Source organism: Cherax quadricarinatus, chromosome 19 (genome assembly GCF_038502225.1).
Source record: "Cherax quadricarinatus isolate ZL_2023a chromosome 19, ASM3850222v1, whole genome shotgun sequence".
Classification (NCBI taxonomy): Eukaryota; Metazoa; Arthropoda; class Malacostraca; order Decapoda; family Parastacidae; genus Cherax; species Cherax quadricarinatus.
The window spans coordinates 18,578,851-18,603,010 of NC_091310.1; the positions used below are offsets into that span (position 1 = coordinate 18,578,851).

Sequence of the window (24,160 nt, forward strand, 5' to 3'; positions counted from 1 at the left end):
TGTCAGGTAAAGGACCCACAAGATACAGCTAATGTAATAACACTGGAACAAATGGTTAGTAAACAACAAACTATCGTTACACCTTGGGAAAACGGAAGCCATAGTCTGGCATGAAACAAACTGAGAAGGGCAAATAATTTTAATGTCTGGTGTAATGGGGAACCCATCACTTCAGTTTCCTCAGTAAAATATCTGGGAATCCCCTTTGAACCATCCATGTCAGGAGAATTGATATGGAACAGCGTAGTAAAGAAAGCAAATGTCAGACTGAAGTTCCTCTACAGAAATCACCTTGTCTACCTATTGAGGCTTGCAGGACCCTATGTCTAGCCCTTATACAATATCATATGGACTATGCTTGCTCTTCATGGTACTCTGCCTTAACAAAAAAACTGAAAGACTGCAGAACAAAATGGTAAGATTCATACTGGATCTGGGTCCAAGAGAACATGTAGGCCAGGATGAATTACAACAATTGGATATGCTGAATGCTAAAGACAGAATAAAACAACTGAAGTTATATCAAGTTCACAAAATTCCTCAGTGTCCAGAATATCTTGCTGCCAATTTTGTCAAGGCTGGGAACCAAAGCAATCATAGTATACTAGGGGGAGAGAGCACAACTCTATAGTACCCACAGTGACCCAACTTCAAACACCTTTTACTGTACAGTAATAAAGGAATGGAACAGACTGCCTGCACATGTCAAAGCCAGTCATAGCATGAACCAGTTCAAAAAGAGTCAAAAGGTGCCTAATGAATGTAGCAAAAGAAAGGAAGGAGAATGATTTCTTCCTTTTTCTTTTTTAGCTAACACACTTGTAAATATAAACAACTAATTTTACCTTATTCCTAGTATATCTCCTTTATAGTATAATAATAAGACATCTCTTTTATAATATAAGGTATTAAAAGGACCCCAATGGAATAAGTCACTTTGACTCACTTTTTTGGGTTATCCTAGGTTCTCTACACATATGCTGCTATGTATGATAATTTATGTAACTATATTTGTGTATACCTGAATAAACTTACTGACACTGCTTTTGGGAGATTCTGAAGAGAAGCTGCAAAGGTTAGTGGATGAATTTGGGAGGATGTGTAAAGGTAGGAAGTTGAAAAGTGACCATAGGATTGAGCAAGGTGATGAAAAATTGGATATCGAATTTGGAAAGGGACTATGGAGGAGGAGAGTGTGTTCATATATTAGGGAGTGGACTTGCCGGCAGATGGGTACATGAAAGACAAGGTGAACCATTAAAGTGATGAAGGGAAAAAAGGTGGGTGGTGCATTGAGGCATCTGTGGAGACAGTTATCCAAAGGCAAAGAGGGTAATGTATTAGAGTATAATGGTACCAACACTTTTATATGGGTGTGAAGCATGGGTTGTTAATATTGCAGTGAGAAGGTTGGAGGCACTGGAAATGTCTGAGTGCAATGTGTGATATAAATATTATGCAGAAAATTCATAGTTTGGAGATTACGAGGAGGTGCAGTTACTAAAAGTATTATCTAGAGGGCTGAGGAGGTTTGGACATTGAGAGGATGGAGAAAAATAGAATGATTTGGAGGGTGTATAAATCTGTAATCTGTAATGGAGGGAAAGTGGGTAGAGGTTGCCCTAGGAAAGGATGGAGGGAGGGGATAAAGAAGGTTTTCTGTGCAAGGGGCTTGGACATAGAGCAGGCATGTGTAAGTATGTTAGATAGTGGATTCAAATGGTTTTTGGGACTTAATGAGCAAGGTAACATTTTGTAAAGGGATTCAGGGAAACCAGTTAGCCCGACTTCGGTCCTGGAGATGGGAAGTACTATGCCTGCACTCTAAAAAAAGGTATGGGGGATATTTGCAGTTTGGAAGTAGTATTTGTGCACCTCTGGCAAGACAGTGTTAGTGGATGATGGTAAAAGAGTTTCTTTTTCAGGTCACCCTACCGTGATAGGAGACGGCCAGTGTAATTAAAAAAAAAAAAGTCCCTCTATCATATTATATCAGTATGAACATAAATTTACCTCAAGGGAGGTTCCTCGATACTGACAAGAGGCTCCTGATCTAAGAAAATGGAACTGCCCTCTCCATGGATAGAACTTTATTGCTGTGAACCCTATGGCTTCCTCATAATATTACTGGTACAATTCATTTGTACAGCCATCACATATACAGTACTTTATTCATTGATTTTTTCTAAAATATTTACTTGCTTATACAGTAATTGCAGTTCTTAATAGGTTCAGAAGGTTACATTAACTTTTCCCATGAGCTACATACAGCTCACCATTTGGTGACCCATGTTGCGGTGTATATTGCTATGAGAAGTGGAGAGAGTGAAAACCAGTATAATTAAGGGAAGGACTAATTGTAATGCATATATTAATTAAGCAGTGACTGCTTTAAGTGTAAACAGTATGCAGGTTCAAGCATTATTGACCGACACGGTATTTTTCACATTTACAAATTCGATTAAATGAGGTTACTTTTTAGGATTATGATTCTATTAAAAAAAAAAAAAAAGATAAATTGCATAATTATGTAGCATAACAGTTCATAAATTTGCATTATATCCATTTTATTCAATTAAACATGGCTAAGGTACTTTTATGTTTAAAATTTAGTTTAACTGTATATAACAATGTAGTATTAAGTATGGATAAAAGAAAGTTAATTTTATTATAAGCTTTTATTTGTGCAACATGATACACTTGGGCTAAAGGCTGCTGCTTGACACATTGCCTGCAGACTTGCCAAAGGGTACATACAATATTAACCTTACTCATACGTTATTCCTAAAATAACATACAAAGGATTATTAATTAACAATACAAATATGCAGCTGCAATAGCATAATTCATATGCTCTTGTAGGATTTAAGTACTAAATAAAAACATTGCATAATCTACATATATACATGAAGACTAAGAGGCCCCAATCTCCTGTCACATAAATTATTCTGCTTGCAGACAACATCCACAACTAGGAAGCACACACATGCTAAATTATGCATACAATAATTACAGCATTATAGGAAGCACAGTAACTATAAACTGTGTATAGTGTCCTTCATAAAAGTGAAGAATGAGGGAGGGATCTGTTCGTGTCAATAAGATTATTTAGAATACATCAAGTGAACTTTCTCCACTACCCTAGCCATGATAATTATATATTATTTAATAACTATACTTAAGTGTATTAGCATTACTATATCACACTATAATCACAAGAATGGCCACAGCAGCAGCCAGACAAAGTTTGTTCTTGAAGAATTTATTATCCTGGCAGCAAATAAATCATACTAATACCAAAATACACTAATGGACAAGGGAAACAGCTAACTGCGGCCTTTCTGGCATGGTTAATATAGGAATAAAATATCTATGTAGAGCTGCAAGATGGTGACCCTTATGGCTGCCAAGGACTATCTGGCCTGCTGTTGGCATATGGCATAACTTGCTCTCACAAGCACCAAATGCTTCTGAAAATACAAATGAAGAATTATGGTAATGCATTAAGGAGGATACAACACTATACTGTACACAGTATGAGTGAACTTGCTGTACATCAACAAAACTATTTTCAAGCATACTGTAATATGTTTGAAAATCATGAAATACAGTACAATGAAATACAGTACAAGGTTTAATGTAAATTTGTCATATACAAAGGCCTATTTTATTTTCAAACTAATATGTAAATATTCAGGTATCCCTGTAGGGATACCTTTAAGAGATTCCCCAAAGTTTTTATTAATTTTCTTCCTCCAACTTTTCAATTATTTCACTAATAACTTTGAGAACTCATACAAACAGCTTCAAAATTTCAACATTTGTGTACAGTAATGTGGATATAATTTTTAAAACAATTGGCATGTTCACTTGCCCTATGACTAAAGTTGCTGAACTCATTCCCAGCACCCTGGAAAGGCTCAGATAACTTGCAAAACCATAAGGAGCATAGCTTCAACTGCTCAGAAAAGGCAATAAATTTGACAACCTGTCACTTCTCTGAACCTTTAATCTACATTCCACTCAGAAAAGGTGCAAAAAATATAACAATGGCAAAGAGTGAAATTAATATGCACAAGTGCAGATCTCCTAGGTATTAAGCTGGTAGACAGCAGCCACCCAGGGAGGTACTACTGTCCTAAGAAGTGAGTGTTAAATGGAAACCTGTAATTGTTTTATGTGATAGTAGGATTGCTGATGTCTTTCTTCTCTCATAAACATGCAAGATTTCAGGTATGTCTTGCTACTTCTACTTACACTTAGGTCATATTACACATACATGTACAAGTATATACATACCCAACCCTCTAGGTTTTCTATTTTCTTGCTAGTTCTGGTTCTTGTTTATTTCCTCTTATCTCCATGGGAAAATGGAACAGAATTCTTTCTTCATAAGCCATGAGTTTCATAAGAGGCAACTAAAATACTGGGAACAAGGGGCTAGTAACCCCTTCTCCTGTATACATTACTGAAGTTATGAAAAGCTTATGTTTTTCTTTTTGGGCCACCCTGCTTCAGTGGGATACAACTGGTTTATTGAAAGAAGTGCAAATTTTGTGTAAAATTTTTTTATTTGGACATGATACATAGTTGTACAAAGAAATATAGTGATTGGGTGTACATGCCAAAAGCCCCTTGTATGTAGAGCATCATGGGCAGGCTTAAAATAAACTTAGTGATAACTAAGCAATGATATATTCAGCAGTAAGCAAATTCCAGTAAACAAATTACAACAAAGTACAAATGAGTATTTCAAAAAAGAAGCATTGAAGTTGTACAAATTTGTAGCATAACAATGTATAATATAATCAATCAAATTAAACAAGTCAATGATTTGTAGTGCAGAAACAGGTCATATGGTCATTAGACGAGTTACTGTGCATTCAAGAGAATGGAGTATTCTATTAGGTAATGTAATGTAAAAAAAAAACATAGTTGATAGGGTCACAGGTTATACATTTTGAGATACAGTTATTCAGTATTTAGTTGTGGGTGAGTAAGTGGTTTTTAAGAGTCTTGAACTGATAAACAGTGTTTCTTTTATATTCACATGTAATGAATTCCAGATTTTTGGGCCTTTTATGTGCATCGAGTTTTTACACAGTGTGAGATGGGCGTGGGGAACATCAAAGAGTGATCTGTGCCTTGTGTTATGGTCATGTGTTCTGTTAAGGTTGGTATGGAGAAGTATGAGAGAAGGGCTTATATAAGAGTTTAGTGTTCTATGTATGTAGTAGGCACAATAATAAGTATGGATGTTTTGCACGGTGAGTAAGTTTAGAGTTTGAATATTGGTGGAGTATACTGTCTAGAGTGGGAATTTGTTATCATTCTGACTTCAGCCTTTTGTTGGGTAATTAATGGTCTGAGATTTATTGTTGTTGAGCCCCATGCACAAATTCCATAGGTGAGTGAGTGATATAGGGCCAGGAGGGCTGATTGTGGAACATAGTACCATATCTTTGATAGTATGCCTACAGTCTTGGAGATTTTCTTGGAAATTTGTTGTACATGTGTTTGAAATTTGAGTCTGTTATCAAGCTGGATTCCTAAGAATTTTCCTCTGTGAGCTTTGTGATAGGTGATCCATTTATCATTATGTTAAGAGGAACATCTGTAGTTCTGTTCCCAAATTGAATGAAGTAGGTTTTGTCAATATTGAGAGTAAGTTTGTTAATCATCATCCAGGTAGATTTTTCTGTAATTTGGTATTTACAGTATTTGCTAGTATGACTGGGCTTGGGTGAGAGAAGGTGTATGAAGTGTCATCTGCAAATAGTGTGGGTTTGAGTAGTTGCGATGCATTTGGTAGGTCGTTTATGTAAATGAGAAAGAGATGAGGGCCAAGTACACTTTCCTGTGGGACACCAACTGTAATTGGCTGTGTGGAAGAGTTTGCTCCATTTGTGTACACATATTGGCTTCTGTTGCTAAGGTATGACTTTAGGTAGTTGAGGGAGTGCCCTCTTATACCATAGTGTGATAATTTTATGTGCAACAAATCATGGTCAGCTGTATCAAAAGCTTTACGTAAATCAATGAAGATCCCAATGGGATTTCTTTTTTTTCGAGTGCAGTGTATATTTGTTCAAGCATGTGTATAATAGCATCATTCGTATTTTTATTAGGCCTGAACCCAAAATGACATGGGTTGAGTATGTTGTTGGAGATGAGGTAGGAATAGATTCACTTATGAATTAATTTTTCAAAGATTTTAGAGAGAGGGTGTAAGTTGGATATTGGCCTATAATTATTCAAGTCTGCTTGATCTCCTTTATGTATCAGGGTGACCCTCGCTATTTTGAGAACTGTAGGGAAGGTAGAGGATTCGATGAAATTGTTAAAGAGTGTTGCAATGATTGGTGACAGTACTTGTGAAGCTTTTTTTGTATATAAAGGGTGGTAAGGTATTTAAATCTCCTGTCTTGTTCTTTAGTGTGTTGATAATAAGGTTAGTCAGAGCTAGGAACAGTGTGTTCGGGTAGGTGCCAGTGAGGTAGTCATTAGGTGGGGTATTTGAGCTTGGGATTTTACCCGCAAGGTTTTTTCCTGTGGTGGAGAAGAAAACACTGAGTCTGTTTGCTGTTTCAGTTGGTGGGAGTAAGGGTTCATCTGGTTTTGTTAGTTTGATTGTTTTGTTTCCTGATATCCTTTTTGTTCCTAGAATTTCGGATAGGGTTTTCTAGCTCTTTTTTATATCACCTTTTAAGTTGGATAATCTGTTCTCATACAATTTTTTTGCCCTTCTTATGAAGCTGGTTAGGATTGATGAGTAACATTTTGTTTGGTCTCTGGTTATGTGACCCATTCTGTACTGTTTTTCATATAGGTGCTTTATATTTATGAATTTGAGGATACTGGGTGTTAGCCAGGGATTGTTCAGTCTCTTGGCTGTGATCTATTTAGTTTTTGAGGGCAGTGCTTGTTATAGAGGTACTGGGTCTTTTTTAGAAAATTATTAATACATTCATCAGTATCTGTATAGATTTCTAGCTCAGTTTGTCAGTCAATGTTTGTCATTGCTGTTATGAAGTTATTAATGGCTGCCTCATTATGAAGTCTGAAGGTTACTTTAGTAGTGTCTTCGGGTAATTTACCTAGATTAGTTATGAGAAAGGTAGGGTAGTGGTCTGTGGTATTATCTGTGAATATGCCTGATTTTAAGGGGGATTTGGTGTTGGTCCAGATGTGGTCTAATAGGGAAACACTTGTCTCTGTAATTCTTCTAGGTTTTGTTACTGTTGGTAGCAACAAGCAGTTACTCATAGTGTTTGTGAATTCAGTTACATGTGGGTCCTGGTCTTGCAGGAGATTTATATTGAAGTCTCCTGAGAGTAGTAAGTGATCTTTGTTCATGTGTGCATCAGTTATCATACTTCCTAGGTTTTCACCAAAACAGCTAATATTTGACTGTGGTACTCTGTAGATGTTTATCACTGTGAGAGGTTTTTGTAGGTATTTGGATTTGAATTTAGCTATTATATATTTCCCAAGTTCATCCCTTGTGCAAGTATTATTTATACATTCTAGTTGGTCTGAGTAGTATATAGCTCTGCCACCCCCTTGTTGATCTGGCCTACAGTTGTGTATGGCTGTGTAACCAGGAATGGCAAAGACATCTGTAGTATCTGGCTTTAGCCAGGTTTCGGCGAGAGTAATGATGGACATACTGGCATGCAGAAAATTTAGTAATGCTGTGAGGCCATCGTAATGTTTTCTTAAAGATCTGACATTGTAGTTGGTTCTGAGAAGTGCCTTTGTTTGTTCTGCTGTGTAGTAATTACAGTTGCTGTTTGATTCATTTCAGTCATTCAGTAAGAGGTTGGTATCAGGATCAATGCTTGTAATCATAAGATTTATAGTGACTCTAAAATTAGACTTGAGTATAAGACAATGTAAATATTCTAAGGCTAAAAAATAGCACCTTAATTATTTTAACATATGTGAATATATGAACTAAGGTAGTTCTTTAAAGCTAAAATAAAGGAGAAAATATAAAAGGGACTAAAATAAGTAGGGGTAAACCAAGTTAAATGGAGAGATACTTTAGGAGTAAGATCTGACTTGTAATATGAAGTTTGAGCAATTAAACCTTTCAGGGTCCACAGGCCCTCTCAGAGACTTGTTCTCAGGATCCCCCAAATTTCAAAAAAAAAAAAAAAAAATTATTTTTTCTTACGAAAAGATAGAGAATCTTTTCCCGATCATAATGACACCAAAAGTATGAAATTTGATGGAAAACTTATGGAATTATGCTCTCGCGAAGTTAGCTGTCTCGACGATGTTTACTCATTGGCGATTTTTCCCACTTTGAGCCCTATTTTCAGCCAATTACAGTGTACTAGTCGACAAAAATCATACCTATTTCGCTAGAACTCCATTTTTTCTATCGAATGAGTACAAGAAACCACCCATTTACTGATTTCAACTATCCAATACAGTGGTCAGAATTTAGCAATTTTGCCAATTTCACACAAATTTCAAAAGGTGCCAATTTCCAAATAGGGTCCAGAATAAACAAGAAAGGCATTCCTGGCACTAAAGTAACATTTCCTCTGTTCATTAGTCACGTCCCCACGCCCCTCTTACATTCTTTTGTTTTCCATTTTGAATTTTTATTCTCACAAAAAATAGAAGATCTACTGTTATACAGACTACTGTATTAGTGTAGAAATGGTATAAATAATATCGGCGCACTTGTGAAAGAATATTAGACTCCTCAGTTGACGTGTATTGGACGCTTAGCATGATTTGTTTACTTTTGAACTTTGGTAAAAATCGAACATTTCTGCTATTTTGAGCTCAATTTCAAGGTACTTTTCATTGTAAAACCAGTCAAAATCATCTCAATTTCTGTAATATGTCTTCCATTCTATCAAATGAGCCCAGGAAAACTAGAATACAACAATAAATACCATACGAAAATACAGTGCAAAGTCGCTGTTTTAATCCAAAAACACGGTCAAAGTTTTTTTTTTTCTCATTACGCACTGTGTGCTGCAGGATTTTTTTTATACTGCACACACTGACTACATAGACCCATTCTTTCATATGTAGGCCTACCAGCTTTCTCTCACTAGATTTGAAGGCGCTAGAATTTATGAGTACTAGTACGTCAAGGACCCTGGCACGTAAGCCGTACGAGTACGGCTGAAACCCTGAGGTAGTTGGTACTAGCTAGTAAAAGATAGTGTACAAGGAATTGCATAATAATGTAATAGGAATATACACTAAATGCACCATACAATATAAAAGGGACTAAAATAAGTAGTGGTAAACAAAATTAAATGGACAGATAGCAACCACGAATAAGATTTGACCTGCAACACAATTTGAGCAATTAATAGCAATAAAAAAAAAGTATTTGAGGTAGTTGGTACTAGCTAGTAAGAGATAGTACAAGGAATTGCACAATAATGTAACAGGAACATACACTATATGCACCACACGTATATGTGTTAAGGACACTTATCTAATCTGTTACGGAAATGTCAACTTTTCTAAGGAAGGTAGAGAAATCATGTTCATTTGAGATGGTATATTGTTGTCCTGTTGCTGTTTTTCAAACTAGTATTTTCCCATCTCGAGTGAAACACTGATGTATTTTGTTTTCCTGTTTAAGTTTTCTCAACCTGAACAGAAGGTTTTGATGTTTTCTCATTAGACACTCCCAGTTTTCCTCAGTATGTGTCGGGTTACAAGAGCCCAAAATTCATTCTGGCTATGTGCTGTTGTATTCTTCTGATCCCTTTCCTGATAAATCATTTAATGAGAATGAGCTTCTTGTGCACATTGGTATACTGTATCAACAGGTCTTTGTTCTTTTTCTGCTGCATTACACTGTTAGTTATACTGTACCTGTATTTATTTGCACAGGTGGTTATACAGTTTTCTCTTTCTCTCCCCTTCCCGTGCATACTGTATCTGGGATATTGCATTCTTGATCTCTTCTCTGCCCAGTGGCATCGTAAGGGGGGGTGGGTTGCCCTGGGCGACACCATTTAGGGGATGACACCAGAGAGCCTCTAAAGAAGGTGATGCTAATGCCCAAAACAGTGCTGCAGCAACATAAGTGAAGAATCCTTCGTTTCTATATAGCCTATTATATACAGTGGATCCCCGCCTTATGATGGCATCGCGTTACGTTAAATCCGCCATACGATACATTTTAACGCAAAAATTTTGCCTCGCCTCACGCTAAAAAGCTCGCCTTACATGATTCGTCCAGGACGCGTCCCACGTGTGGCCTCAGTGCCAGTGTTTACAAGCCAGGAAGTGTGGTGGCATCTACGCATACATTCGGTGCATTTCACATTATCCAAGTGTTTTTAGTGCTTGTATCTGCAAAATAAGTCACCATGGACCCCAAGAAAGCTTCTAGTGCCATCCCTGTGGTAAAAAGGGTAAGAATTAGTATGGAATTGAAAAAAGAGATTAAGGAAATGTGTGCAAAGTGGCTTGAAGTGCAAACCTTTATGGATTACCCCTCAAGGAAGGTTCCTTGATGTTGGTGAGGGGCTCTTGATTTAGGGAATTGGATCTGTGCTCCAGTTCCCCGAATTAAGCCTGAATGCCTTCCACATCCCCCCCCCATGCGCTGTATAATCCTCCGGGTTTAGCGCTTCCCCCTTGATTATAATAATAATAATATGGATAAAATCACCCTCACACAGCTATTGCAAGCCGTGCTGGTGACTATTACAATGACAGTGTTGTGAACCACTTTAGACAAATCATAAAGGAACGAGAGGTACAGAGGTCTATGGACAGATATATTGTGTGACACAGGTCCAGTGACTCTCAAGCTGGTCCTAGTGGCATTAAAAGAAGAAGGGAAGTAACCCAGGAAAAGGACTTGATACCTCAAGTCCTAATGGAAGGGGATTCCCCTTCTAAACAATAACTTCCACACACTCCCCTCCTATCAATCATCACCTGATCTTCAATAAAGGTAAGCGTCATGTATTCTATTCTTAGTAGAGTATTAACTGTGTATATCTTCTTCAGTTTGTGTGTATTAAAATTAATATTTCATGTGGTAAATTTTTTTTTTTTTCCATACTTTTGGGCGTCTTGTACGGATTAATTTGATTTCCATTATTTCTCATGGGGAAAATTAATTCGCCTTATGATAATTTCGGCATATGATGAGCTCTCAGTAACGGATTAATATCGTAAGGCGGGGGTCCACTGTATATGATTACAGAGTACAAATAGGCCTATATAGAGAAAATCATTGATTTTGATGATGTGATAGATGATTTTTGCAGGTTTGAAGGCAAGGAAATGTAAGATCAGATTCACTGAGATGTTACCTGTACTCAAGGTCAAATCAGAACTAGTGTTTTTCTGATATTGAGTGTTTTTCTTTATTTTTCAAGTTTTTTTTTTTTTTTTGACATTGTTGAATATGAATAAATGTAGGATCTGTTGCCTGTACTCAAAGTGATAATTATGTTTCCTCAATATTATTACAATTATTTATTTTATCAATTATAAAGTTGAGAAGTATTCTCCTGTTCAGTTTATGGCCCTTAAATGTTCTCACTGCTAAACATTAGTCACTGGTCATGCAGTAGTGACATAATTGGAGTTTACTCCCCCCATCCCCCCACCCTTGGATTTCATGGGGTGACAAAAGATTCCTCCGTGGGTGACACCAAGTGTAGCGACGCCTCTGTCTCTGCCAATCTCGTTGTTAGGTAATTTTAATGCTCACTATCATCATTGGGGAGGGTCCCACTGTGATTCTTGTGGCGATCACTGGAGACTCTTCTCACTTCTCATCCTCCTGATGTTTTAAATACGGGTGCTCCCACCCATTTTGATTCTTGCACTCAGTCTCTCTCTTGCATTGATCTTTCTATCTGCTCCTCGTCAACCGCACTTGATTACACTTATTCTGTTCTCCCAGATTTGCACAACAGTGATCACTTTCCTATTCTTCTTACTTTTATTATGTATTCCTGACTGCCTCATAGTCCCCGTTGGCAATTTGGACAAGCAAATTGGGAATTACACTCTCGTCTTACTGCTTTTTGTGGGGACCCTTCTTCATCCTCTATTGATGAACTGGTGCACCAGTTTTCGACCTTAGTTTTGACTGCAGCTTCATGTTCTATTCTTCAAACCTCAGGTAGGCATTCTCAGCCATGCCTGCCTTGGTGGTCTCCTGCGTGTGCCCGTGCAGTGTTTTTGAAACGTGCTGTGTGGGGCCGTTATCGATATAAGGGCAGTCACTCGCCACATCATATGCAATGCTAAATGCACTTGTTGGCAAGACGTTTCTACCGTTACCTTGACCTCCTCTATGTGTGTGGTTTGGAAGAAGACACGAAAATTGTGTGGCAAGTATGCTCCGAACCCAGGTCCCGTTTTGTGGGTTGCTGGTGTTAGTGTTGTGGAAGCTCTTGAAGCTCCCATAGAAATCGGGAACTATCTTGTCCATGTCTCCCAAGGGCTTCACCTCACTCCCTCATTTCTTGCTTCTAAGTCTACCAGGGAGTAACTGCCCTTGGATTTCTATTCTAATGAAATGGAGCCATATAACATAATGGGTTTTCCTACTAGAAAATTTAAATCCATGAAAAGTGGCCCAATGAGGGGTTTTCCCTCGACAATGGAAATCTGGCATTTTACTACCGTTTCGCAAACCAGGCACCTTGGGACTTGATACCTGTCGCTATTGTCCCATTGCTCTGACCAGTGTAATCTGCAAGATGATGGAACAATTGGTGAATAGATGTCTGATATGGTATTTGGAGACTCACAATAGTCTTTCTCCTCGCCAATATGGCTTTTGCAAGGGCTGCTCTATTTTGGACCCCTTGCTACACTTAGATACGTATGTGTGAAATGCCTTTGCCAATAAACACTCCTTCCTAGCAGTTTTTTTTAATCTTGAGAAGGCATATGACACTACTTGGAGGTATAACATCTTAGCCCAGGCTCACTCCTTAGGCCTCTGCAGTAATCTACCGACCTTCCTGTGTGTTGGTGTGTCGCTTTCCTCAGACTTTGTTCTGGCAAAGGAATTCTCACAAGATTGTGTCCTTAGCACTACTCTTTTTTTCTTGGCTATAAATGACCTCCCTGCCATTCTTCCATCACATATTGGGTCGTCACTTTATGTGGATGACTTCACTATAGCTTACGCAGAAGCTGACTGTCTCCTGGTAGTGGCCTCTTTTCAGGATGCAAATGACCAAGTTTCCCATTGGGCCACTTCTCATGGATTTAAATTTTCTAGTAGGAAAACTCATTTCATTACCTTCACTAGACATCCTCTTGTCCCAGATATTCCATTGTACGTATTTACATGGCTCACGTATTCCAGAATGTGATACGGTCAAGTTTCTTTCTGTTCAATCACCAGTTGACATGGAAGCCTCACATTTCCTCTTTGAAGGCAGCTTGCCGTGGTCGGCTGAATCTCCTTAAAATTTTTGTGCATCGTTCATGGGGAGCAGATAGCTGGACTCCTCAGTTTGCATTCCACCCTAGTCTTGTCCAACTTGTCCAAGCTGGATTATAGCAACCAAGTCTATTCTGTGGCTTTTCCTACAACTCTAAGTTAGATCCCTTACATCATCAGAGTTTACGTTTATGCCTTGGTGCCTTCCGTTCATCCCCTGTTCAAAGTGAATGTTCCTTCCTTAGCCGATTGCCATGATGCTCATTGCCTTCGTTACTTTGTCCTCTTTCATGACCTTCATGTTCCTTCTACATATAGGTTGGTCTCAGACATTAGTAAAAGCCTATTATTTTGTCTGTGCCCCAGCTTACTCCGTCAGTTTTTCTCTTAATCTTCATTTACTCCGGTCTTCTCTCCAGTTGCCTCTCCTGTATGATCATTTAGTGTCTGCCTTTACCCTTCTCCCCTTGGGAGGTTCCGGCAGTTCATGTCTGTTCTCCCCTACTGCTGTGCAACAAAGCTCTCCAACCTAATGGCTTCTTCTTGCTCTCTTTTTCTTGATCACTTCTGGTCACTTTGCTCATGCTGTCGCTGTTTATACAGATGGTTCTAAATCTTCTGACAGTGTTGGGTTCATGGTAGGATTCCCTGACGATGTTGTCTGAGGTCATTTATTAGACTTGGTTAGTATTTTTAACACCGAGTTGTATGCCATCCTCATAGCGCTTCTCCATATTACATACAGTGGTACCTTGACTTGCAAGTGCCCCAACTTAAGAGTTTTCCGAGTTATGAGCCGTCACTTGGTCGATATTTTGCTTTGAGTTGTGAGCCAAAATCTAAGTTATGAGTGAGCTTCAGATATGCCCTAAGTAAAGAGAAACAATTCTGGAACGTGTAATACATGTTCGGTAGGCCAGATGGTTGGGTGGCCAGCTGGCTGGCTGATTTGCTTTGGCTGTCTCTATCTCCTTCTGTCTGTCTGTATCTATCTTTGTCTATACATGCCTCTAACTGTGTGTGTGTGTGTCTGTCTCTATCTCACAGGTACACACAAATACAGCTATTCATAGTGTAAATTACCTAGGATTGTCAGCATAGTTGTTGATCCCCTGTATATGTTATCTGAGTATCATAGTACCATCCATATGTTTTACATAGTCGACCCCTTGCTAGGCTCAGTGACTAGCTTGTGTGACATCACGTGATGCCGCATATGAGTGCCGCGCTCCTGGCCTCATCCTCTCTCCATGCTTAGGTCTACGAACAGGCAACACAGGCAGTCTGGGCTCCCCTCTCACACACTGCTAATATAAGTGTTACCATCCAACAAGTGTGTTTAACTCCAACCATCACATCTCCACGAACCCTCCCAACAGGATAACCCCAAAAAGTCCCGACGAAGTGCTATACTACTATGCCTGTAGATATAAGGTATAATAAGCATGACTGACAAGTAATACACATTTTCACTTGCTCAAGAATCAGATGTGACGACCCTGCATCGTGAGTAATACCTGTTGGTTCATGACGGCTCTCTCTCTGAGACAGAGACAAGTAGAGAGACAGGAAGACAGATAAGCAGAGACAGATAAACAGATAGACAAATAGAAACAAATAGACAGACATCTTTATGTGTAACAGTGAAAAATAAGCCAAGGCAGCGCACGATCATCAAATGTCACTCCACTGCTGCACTGTCAACAGTGGAGTGACACTCGTCTTACACCATGCTTCAAGGAGTTTCATATATACAGTGGACCCCCGCATACCGTTGGCCTTGCATAACGTTAAATCCGCATACCGCTACATTTTATCGCCAAGATTTTGCCTCGCATACCGCTAAAAAACCCGCTCAACGCTGTTCGTCCGAGACGCGTCTAATGTGCGCCCTTAGCCAGCCTCACATGTTCCGCCGGTGGCATTGTTTACCAGCCAGCCTCCGCGGTAACATCCAAGCATACAATCGGAACATTTCGTATTATTACAGTGTTTTTGGTGATTTTATCTGAAAAATAAGTGACCATGGGCCCCAAGAAAGCTTCTAGTGCCAACCCTACAGCAATAAGGGTGAGAATTACTATAGAGATGAAGAAAAAGATCATTGATAAGTATGAAAGTGGAGTGCGTGTCTCCGAGCTGGCCAGGTTGTATAATAAACCCCAATCAACCATCGCTACTATTGGTGGTACAGCTGCTGCTGCTGCTGCTGTACCACCGTCAGCTGCTGCTGCTGCTGTAGCACTGTCAGCTGCTGCTGCTGTTGTACCACCGTCAGCTGCTGCTGCTGCTGTTGTAGTACCGTCTGCTGCTGCTGTAGTGCCGTCTGCTGCTGCTGTAGCATCGTCTGCTGCTGCTGTAGCATCGTCTGCTGCTGCTGTACCACCGTCAGCTGCTGCTGTAGTACCGTCTGCTGCTGCTGTAGCATCGTCTGCTGCTGCTGTAGCACTGTCAGCTGCTGCTGCTGCAGTACCACCGTCAGCTGCTGCTGTAGCATCGTCTGCTGCTGCTGTTGTAGCACTGTCAGCTGCTGCTGCTGTAGCACCGTTGTTGGTGTGGCTTATTGAGAATACCAAGAAACAATTAACCCCAGAGGATTTGCCACCCAGGATAACCCAAAAAAGTCAGTGTCATCAAAGACTGTCTAACTTATTTCCATTGGGGTCCTTAATCTTCTCTCCCAGGATGCAACCCACACCAGTCGACTAACACCCAGGTGAACAGGGAAAAATGCCTGGAACTAGTGCTCATATTGGTGAATTTAAAGCCAGCAAAGGTTGGTTTGAGAGATTTAAGAATCGTAGTGGCATACACAGTGTGATAAGGCCTGTTCTGGAAGAAAATGCCAAACAGGACCTACAGTACTCAGGAGGAAAAGGCACTCCCAGGACACAGTGTCTCATCAGTCATTGCTGCATCTTCAATAAAGGTAAGTGTCATTTATTCTTCATTTAGTAGAGTAGTACATGCACAATATATATTGTGCATGTACTACTCTACTATTGTGCATGTATCCTTCTCTTTGTGTGTAGGAAAATGTATATTTCATGTGGTAAATTTTTTTTTTTCATATTTTGGGTGTCTTGCACGGATTAATTTGATTTCCATTATTTCTTATGGGGAAAATTCATTCGCATAACGATAATTTCGCATAACAATGAGCTCTCTTGCACGGATTAATATCGCTATGCGGGGGTCCACTGTACTCCAGTATTTCTAAAACATTGCTGGGATCTGGCAAAAAAAGACAAAAAACATTTCTTATTTATAAATACATTTTTCTTATTTAAAAAGCCATAACAAAAAAACTGGGGTGTATTTTTGGGGCCAGAACAAATTAATGGCATTTCAGTTAATTTCAATGAGGAAAACTGATACACGAGCAAATTGAGTTACGAGCTTGGTCACGGAACAAATTAAACTCGTAAGTCAAGGTACCACTGTGTATGTCTCCTTCAACATTTTTGATCATTTCAGATTCCCTCATTGCTTTACAAGCCATTAAACAATTTGATTCCCCTCATCCACTGGTCCTCTGTATTCAACTATGGTTGCACCATGTGACTAGCAAATACGAAGACGTCGTTTTCTGTTGGGTCCCTGGACACGTTGATGTGCAAGGCAATGAACAGTCGGATACTGCTGCGCGGTCAGTGGTACGTGATCTTCCGGTCTCCTATAGAGGTATTCTGTCCAGGGATTATTTTAGTCATCTATGCCCATCATCGCAGCCACTGGCAGCAGCGATGGTCAGACATGCACCATAACAAATTGAACTCTATTAAACCGCTTTTAGGTTTGTGGCCATCTTCTTACTGCCATTGCCGTACTCAGGAGACTGCACTCTCCCGTCTCCCCATCGGTCATACTTACCTCACCCATGGGTATCTCATGGAACGACACCCTATTCCTCTCTGTGTGGTTTGTCGGGTCCCTATTTCAGTTCTTGACACTCTAGTGGATTGTCTGGTTTACCAGGAAGCTTGCAGGATTTACCTCCACTGATGCCGCCACCCTACCGCTCTTACCTTATCTTCACCTTTTTGCTTTTTTGTCAGCAACTGCTTTACTATACGAACTTTGACACACAACCCTTAGCATCCCTTCCAGCCCTTTTCTCCCTTCACCTCTGATCCCCCCTCTACCTAACTGTTTATAGCCCTGGCACTATTTTCTGCCCCGCAGCACTGCATGACCCTTGTCAGTTTAGCGCTTTATTTGATTATAATAATATTTACAATTTGAAATTGTTTTCTATATAAAAAGATTTAAAAAATATTTACAGGTTGTCAAATGGTCAAATTCAAAACAGATTTCAGTCTAAAATAATGATTTTGCAGTTGGTAAACTTACCAAGAATGCAGGCTCAGGTGTCAGTGGTCTGCTGGATGAGATTTTCCCATTGAGCAATTAAGGCACTACGTCGCCTCATCCCTTTATCCATGACCTGCTGAAGAAACACCAATCAGATGTGTGTATGAGTTTAAAAGCTCTTCTGTTCTTACCACCTCTCCTAAAACTAGGCCTACCTGATGCTCTACTGACTGGTGTTTCTTGTATCTCAGATGGCAATTTTCACCTATCACAACCAGGCTGATTAGGTACTATCTTCTAATGGAATTTAATGGTAATCCAGTAAATGAAGAGAACTTTGATAAGATACTGGTCTTTCTGCTTTAACATATCTAATTTGTACAAAATATGTATCCTATTATCTACATTATCTTTTTCTGCATTTTAAAATTGCCTTTCTTTTTATCTGCAGTGTCAAAATTAAATTGTCAAGTTCAATGATAATTTCCAACTATGTACATTAAAAATCAAATATTCTACATGCTTTATTGTACACTTTCCCAAAGATTCTGATTTTGCTCAAAATTATGGTGATTTTTTTTTCCAATACATATTAGTACAGTGGAACTCCGGTTTTTGTACATACTGGATATCTCACGTTTTGGATTTAGAACCCTTTTTTGGGCGAAAATTTGTTCCGGATGTTGGACCTCGATCTGGAAATTGCACGTATCAGACACGTCCACTCACCCAGGGATGCCATCAGTCTGGCTTTGTCACTGGTTAAGTGAGCATTTATCTGAAACATTTCGCAATTTTTGTGCTTGTTTATTGATTGCGACTGTGAAATAAGCCACCATGAGCCTAAAGAAAGTTCCTAATGCCACCCCTTTGGTAAAGGGCTGAGAGAGAGGGGAGAATGTGCCTTCTTCAGTGATTCTATGACGTATGATACTAAAGCAGCAGGAGTCGATAAAGGCTATAGCGCCAGTCAGCGATAAAGTGTAGCAAGTTAAGCAATAGAAGGAGGACACAAAACTAACTCCTCCAATGTTGTTGGAGGTATATAGGGCCACTCGCAACATATGCTGCCTGCCAATGTTCCACCACCCTAAACCAATGCCAGCATCTCCTCCAAGGTAAGGTATATATTCCTTATTCATAAATTAAAGTGTAAATATTTCTTATTTATAAATTACATACATTGTTTCAGTGTGAATATTGGTGGTGACCTCTGCTGCCGCCACCACCATATGTATGGCTTATGCTGTATGCAGATGGCAGTGCTCTGTTAGTGTCAGGTAAAGACCCACAAGATATAGCTAATGTTTTAACACTGGAACTGGAGTCCTGCAGCAAATGGTTAGTAGACAACAAACTATCATTACACCTCGGGAAAACTGAAGCCATTCTCTTTGGCACGAAACATAAACTGAGAAGGGTAAATAATTTTAATGTTCAGTGTAATGGGGAGCCCATCACTTTGGTTTCTTCAGTAAAATATCTGGGAATCCCCTTTGACCCATGCATGTCAGGAGAATTGATATGGAACAGTGTAGTAAAGACAGCGAATGCCAGACTGAAGTTCCTGTATAGACAAGCACAGTGTCTACCTACTGAGGCTCGCAGGACCCTATGTCCAGCCCTTATACAATGCCATATGGATTACGCTTGCTCTTCATTGTACTCTGCCTTGACAAAAAAAAACTGAAAGACTGCAAATCACCCAGAACAAAATCGTAAGATTCATCCTGGGGCTGGGACCAAGAGAGCATGTAGGCCAGAATGAATTACAGCAGTTGGATATGCTGAATGTTGAAGACAGAGTAAAACAACTGAAGCTAAATCATGTTTATAAAATTGCTCACAAACAGTGTCCAGAATATCTTGCTGTCAATTTTGTCAAGGTTGGGAACCAAAGCAATCATAGTACTAGGGGGAGAGAGCACAACTTTGTAGTACCCACAGTCATTGGCAAGGCTTCAAGCACCTTTTATTGTACAGCAATAAAGGAATGGAACAGACTGCCCGCACATGTCAAAGCCAGTCATAGTAGCATGAACCAGTTCAAGAGGAGTGCCGAAAGGTGTCTGATGAATGTAGCTACAGAAAAGGGAGGGGAATGATTTTCTATTTTTTAGCTAACATACGTGTAAATTTTACCTTATTCCTAGTAATGACCCTCGTGTAGTAGATAGTCTTTTTAGTATGATAAGATGTTATCTTCATTATAGAATAATAAGAAAATATTATAACCTTTATATTATAATAATAAGGTAAAAGGACCCCAATGGAAATAAGTCACTCTGTCTGACTTTTTTGGGTTATCCCAGGTTCTCTACACATATGCTGCTATGTATGATAATTCTATGTAACTGTATTTGTGTATACCTGAATAAACTTACTTATTCTGTTATTAATATTGTTTATTATGTCATATTAGATGAATTGTGATAGATAAATAAGCCGTAGAGTTGATATTAGCATGTCATACTTAAAGTATATTGTCCGTGTCCCCTCCTCGCTGTTTTCCATACTCGAACAAGAGTCTTCAATGAAGGTGTGTAACAGTGATTTAAATGTTCATTTATCCATTTCTTTAGAGCTTTACTTTTATTTCTCATTGTTTTCTGTATGTAAAACTACAGTTATTCTTTAAAAAATGTACTTTTTCTTAATATTTTTGGGTGTCTGGAATGGATTCATTGTATTTACATCATTTCTTATGTGAAATATTGCTTCAGTTTTCGTACATTTCGGATTTAGAATGACCTTCTGGGATGGATTAAGTACAAAAACTGGAGTTCCACTGTATGAGCAAATCCAGTGACTTGATTTGTAAATAGCTAGCAAACACTGCAACAGTACCTGCATACAATATAGGATTGAGGTGCATAATGAAACTCTCAAGTCAAATCAATAAATGTTCAAAAAGCTTGATTTTTTTTGTCCATTGTGCATAAGATTATTGTACTACACTTGATTACAATAAATTCCTTCCACTATATCAAACTCAGGATCTTTCAGATTCAGGTGGAAAAAAATATTTGCCTTGTTACATACTGCTATATCTGATATTTATGATTACTGCATAACATGCTAAATAAAATTAGAATTTATGGTCTATAAGAGGGCTCATTAGTCAATTTGATTTTATCAATATGCATAACAATATACATAAGAAAACAGAAGCTAAATATTTTGAAAAAGCAAACAAGTAAAAATTACAATTAAATTCAGTGTATTATTATAGCAAAGATAGTCAGATGTGTGACTAACACTGGAATGAGAGTAATTATGTGTCTGTATGCTATTGTTGATAACAAGCAACACTAACCTTATCAAACCTAAGTAACACACTTGAGTAACATATTCAGGCAACTGTAACAATTACAGATGTCCCTTGCTCAATGCAATAAATACAATCCAGGCTAATGGCAGCTGTACTAAGCTCATTCAGGCCAACACTTTTATTTCATATGAGAATCTTTATTGTGCTTTGTGAACATGTAGGGAATAACCAAGAGAAATGAGACTAATAATATATTTGCATAAAGTAAAGGAAACCTGTTAATCATCATACAAGTCATGGAGTTGAAAGCCTAGACCTTAGTCCTAGGCTTGCCATTTTACACTTATTATTCCCTGCTCTCCAAGGCCCTGTTGTTTACCGCAACAATAAACACAGTTGTTAGTTTATGAGTGGGGGGAAAAATTTAATGACTAAAGTATATGCCAGAGGATTGAGATCTGTAAGTACTATATACCGAAAGCAGGAGAGCCAAAGCAACATTTTGGAATTGTGGTACGGAAAATTCTTTTATAACTTCAATGCTTGCCTAACTCTATAGACTTGAGCTACTTCCACTAGTGGGCTTCACCCTCCTGTGACATCTCAAAACTGCTTCACCTCTCCTGTCTCCAGTATACAAGTCTTACTCCTCGGTATTTACTTTAGATTTGTCAAGACTCTTGGACATACCACATCCTTCAAAGGCTGATGAGCTGATTATCTCAACAGATTCATCAAGACTAATAACTGCATGTCTTCCACTATCCCCAGAATTATTAAAACTGATAGTCACAGGTTGGCAAAATGTTTCCCATTAAAGATGCCCAAGTGTTGCTCATGTGTCTTATTCAGTGTCTGGCTTAGCAATACTTACAATTTAAATTATGAAAGGACTATCTCCATTATAATAAATGATTACTTGTAGATGAGTGTTCAGTGCATTATAATTAACATGTTTGTGTGCTTTCTGAAAGCTATCTATTTACTTAATAGAGAAACTGTACAGATATAATACTACTGAATTTTAGTATCTGAGGTTTAAATAAAACGCAAAAGTACACGAGTGTTGGAATAGTTACCTAATTTATGGAGTCTTACCACAGTAACTAAAGAGGGTAAATATCCAATGCTGAGGTTTCTACAATAAATATACTACAAGAAGCAAAGTAATTATACTCTACTTAATTAGTACTACACATCAAAAAAAACATGAAAATTCCAAGAACATTTTTAAATCTAAGTTACCTTAAACCCAAACAATCTTTTCCGGTGATGATGGCTAGGCACAGAAGAAACAAGAACATTCAAGGTCTATCCCAAACATTAAATTAGAATTGCTGTGTTGAATATCAATACAGTACTGTCTACCAGCAATGTCCTGAATTGTTCACTGTGTGTTTTATTAGATAATTGAGTCCTTATCATCAGCATACTCATTATTCTGGCTACAAAAGATTAATTATTTTACAACTGGCACATATACAATAACTCTCCCTATTATTTGGTGACAAATATGAGTGACACCAGAGTTCAACAATGCATGGGCTCAAAAAAACATTCTCTGAAATTCTGGGTTCATCATTCAGACTCCTGCACTCATCATTTACAGAAAAAGTAAGGGATACCTCTCAAATACTATACTGCCCTTTTGCCAACAATTATATATACATTTATTAATATCCCATACTTTTAATTGTTTTCTACAAGTTAAATACATAAAGGCTACCACTGACCTGTGTTTGTGTTGGCTCATCATCAAGGAGGTTAGGGTTTGAGTAGGTGGTACGGAGGCCATTCATCTCTTGATAACTGTGATTACTTTCCACTTCCTCATGTTCATCTTCCTCAGCATCCAAATCCATTAGATTTGGTTGTGACTGAGCCATCTGGCAGGCACGTAGCTGCCTAAAGTGATACATACAGGTTATAATGGGCCAATCACACCTCTAATAGGCTGACAAAATTGTAAAGATAAATATACAAGTCCTCTTAGCTAATTAAAAGATATTAATCTCTTGTTAAATGGCAATAAGAATCCTGAAAATAATTGCCAATATTACACAGCAAGTCTAGCAAAAACTGTATTCAGTGCTACCAAGAACATAACAGCTTTGTTATAATGTTAGTTCACTGAGAAGTAAACACTATGATGACCTCTGACACTGCTTAATTCTCTAAATGTTAACGTGGCTATCATTATTCTTACTGAAACCTGGCTCAAACATGACTCAACAGACATCTTTGCCTTACCTGGTTACACAACCATACATAACTGTAGGCCTGATCAATTAGGTGGTGGTACTGTTATCTAATATTATGATGAATTAAATGTATTAAATCTACTTTCTCCAGGGATGAGAATGGTGCATACATATTTTGCAAAATTCTCAACTAAAAACCCCGATTACAGTTGGAGCAGTCTACAGGTTACCTCACACAAATTCTTACACATTCAGTGATAACCTAAAAAACATAATTGACTCAGAGATGAATAAACATCACCTGATATTTGCTGGCAACCTCAATATAAACCTTATCCAAGCAGTTGACCACCAAGTAGCTGACTTCATAAACATTATGAACAACTGCTTGCTACTAACATCTATAACTAAGCCAACGAGAATCTCTTAAGAGAAGTGCCTCATTATTTGACCATATCTGGACCAATACTTTATCCCCACTCAAAGCAGGAATAATCACAGATAACACCACAGACCACTAACCCACCTTCATCAAAACCAATAATGCAAACTGCTTCAAGACACTAGCAAGAACTCATTTCGACTTCATGACGAGTTGTCAGTATATAATTTTATTTCAACATTAAATGATATTGACTGGCATGGACAGTTAGCTGACATCCATGATACTGATGTCAAAATTTATCTTAAAAAAAAAAAAAAAAAAAAAAAAAACTAACAGACACTGCCCAATTAAAACTAAACAGATCACAGCAAAGAGACTAAACAGCCCATGGCTTACAAATGGCATCCTCAAATCCATTGATAAAACACATCAATATGAAAAACAATTCAGCCTAGGCTTAATAACAAAAGCACAGACTAAACAATATGTCAATACTCACTAATCAAATATGGAAGTCTAATTATTATTATAGTCAAAGAAAGCTCTAAACTGACAAGGCCATACAGATATAGAAG

The 24,160-nt window shown here is 38.4% G+C and overlaps 1 protein-coding gene and 1 long non-coding RNA gene across 5 annotated transcripts in view; one reads left to right on the plus strand and one right to left on the minus strand.

Annotated features, from left to right (window-relative positions):
- LOC138852921 (uncharacterized) overlaps window positions 1–24,160 on the plus strand; it is a 132,988-nt gene that overhangs the window by 41,648 nt on the left and 67,180 nt on the right. The window contains exon 3 of one of the 4 annotated variants that reach the window (XR_011392178.1): window positions 1,926–2,590. The exons of the other annotated variants lie outside the window; for them this stretch is intronic. This is a non-coding gene — a long non-coding RNA (uncharacterized lncRNA). Of the gene's footprint in view, window positions 1–1,925; window positions 2,591–24,160 lie in introns of those variants that run through there. 4 annotated transcript variants of the gene reach the window in all.
- LOC128688252 (meduse) overlaps window positions 2,664–24,160 on the minus strand; it is a gene marked incomplete in the record, with an annotated part of 782,472 nt that continues 760,975 nt past the window's right edge. Inside the window, 3 exon segments of the mRNA XM_070086555.1 lie at window positions 2,664–3,470; window positions 17,768–17,861; window positions 22,733–22,904. Coding sequence (XP_069942656.1) covers window positions 17,781–17,861; window positions 22,733–22,904 — 253 coding nt within the window.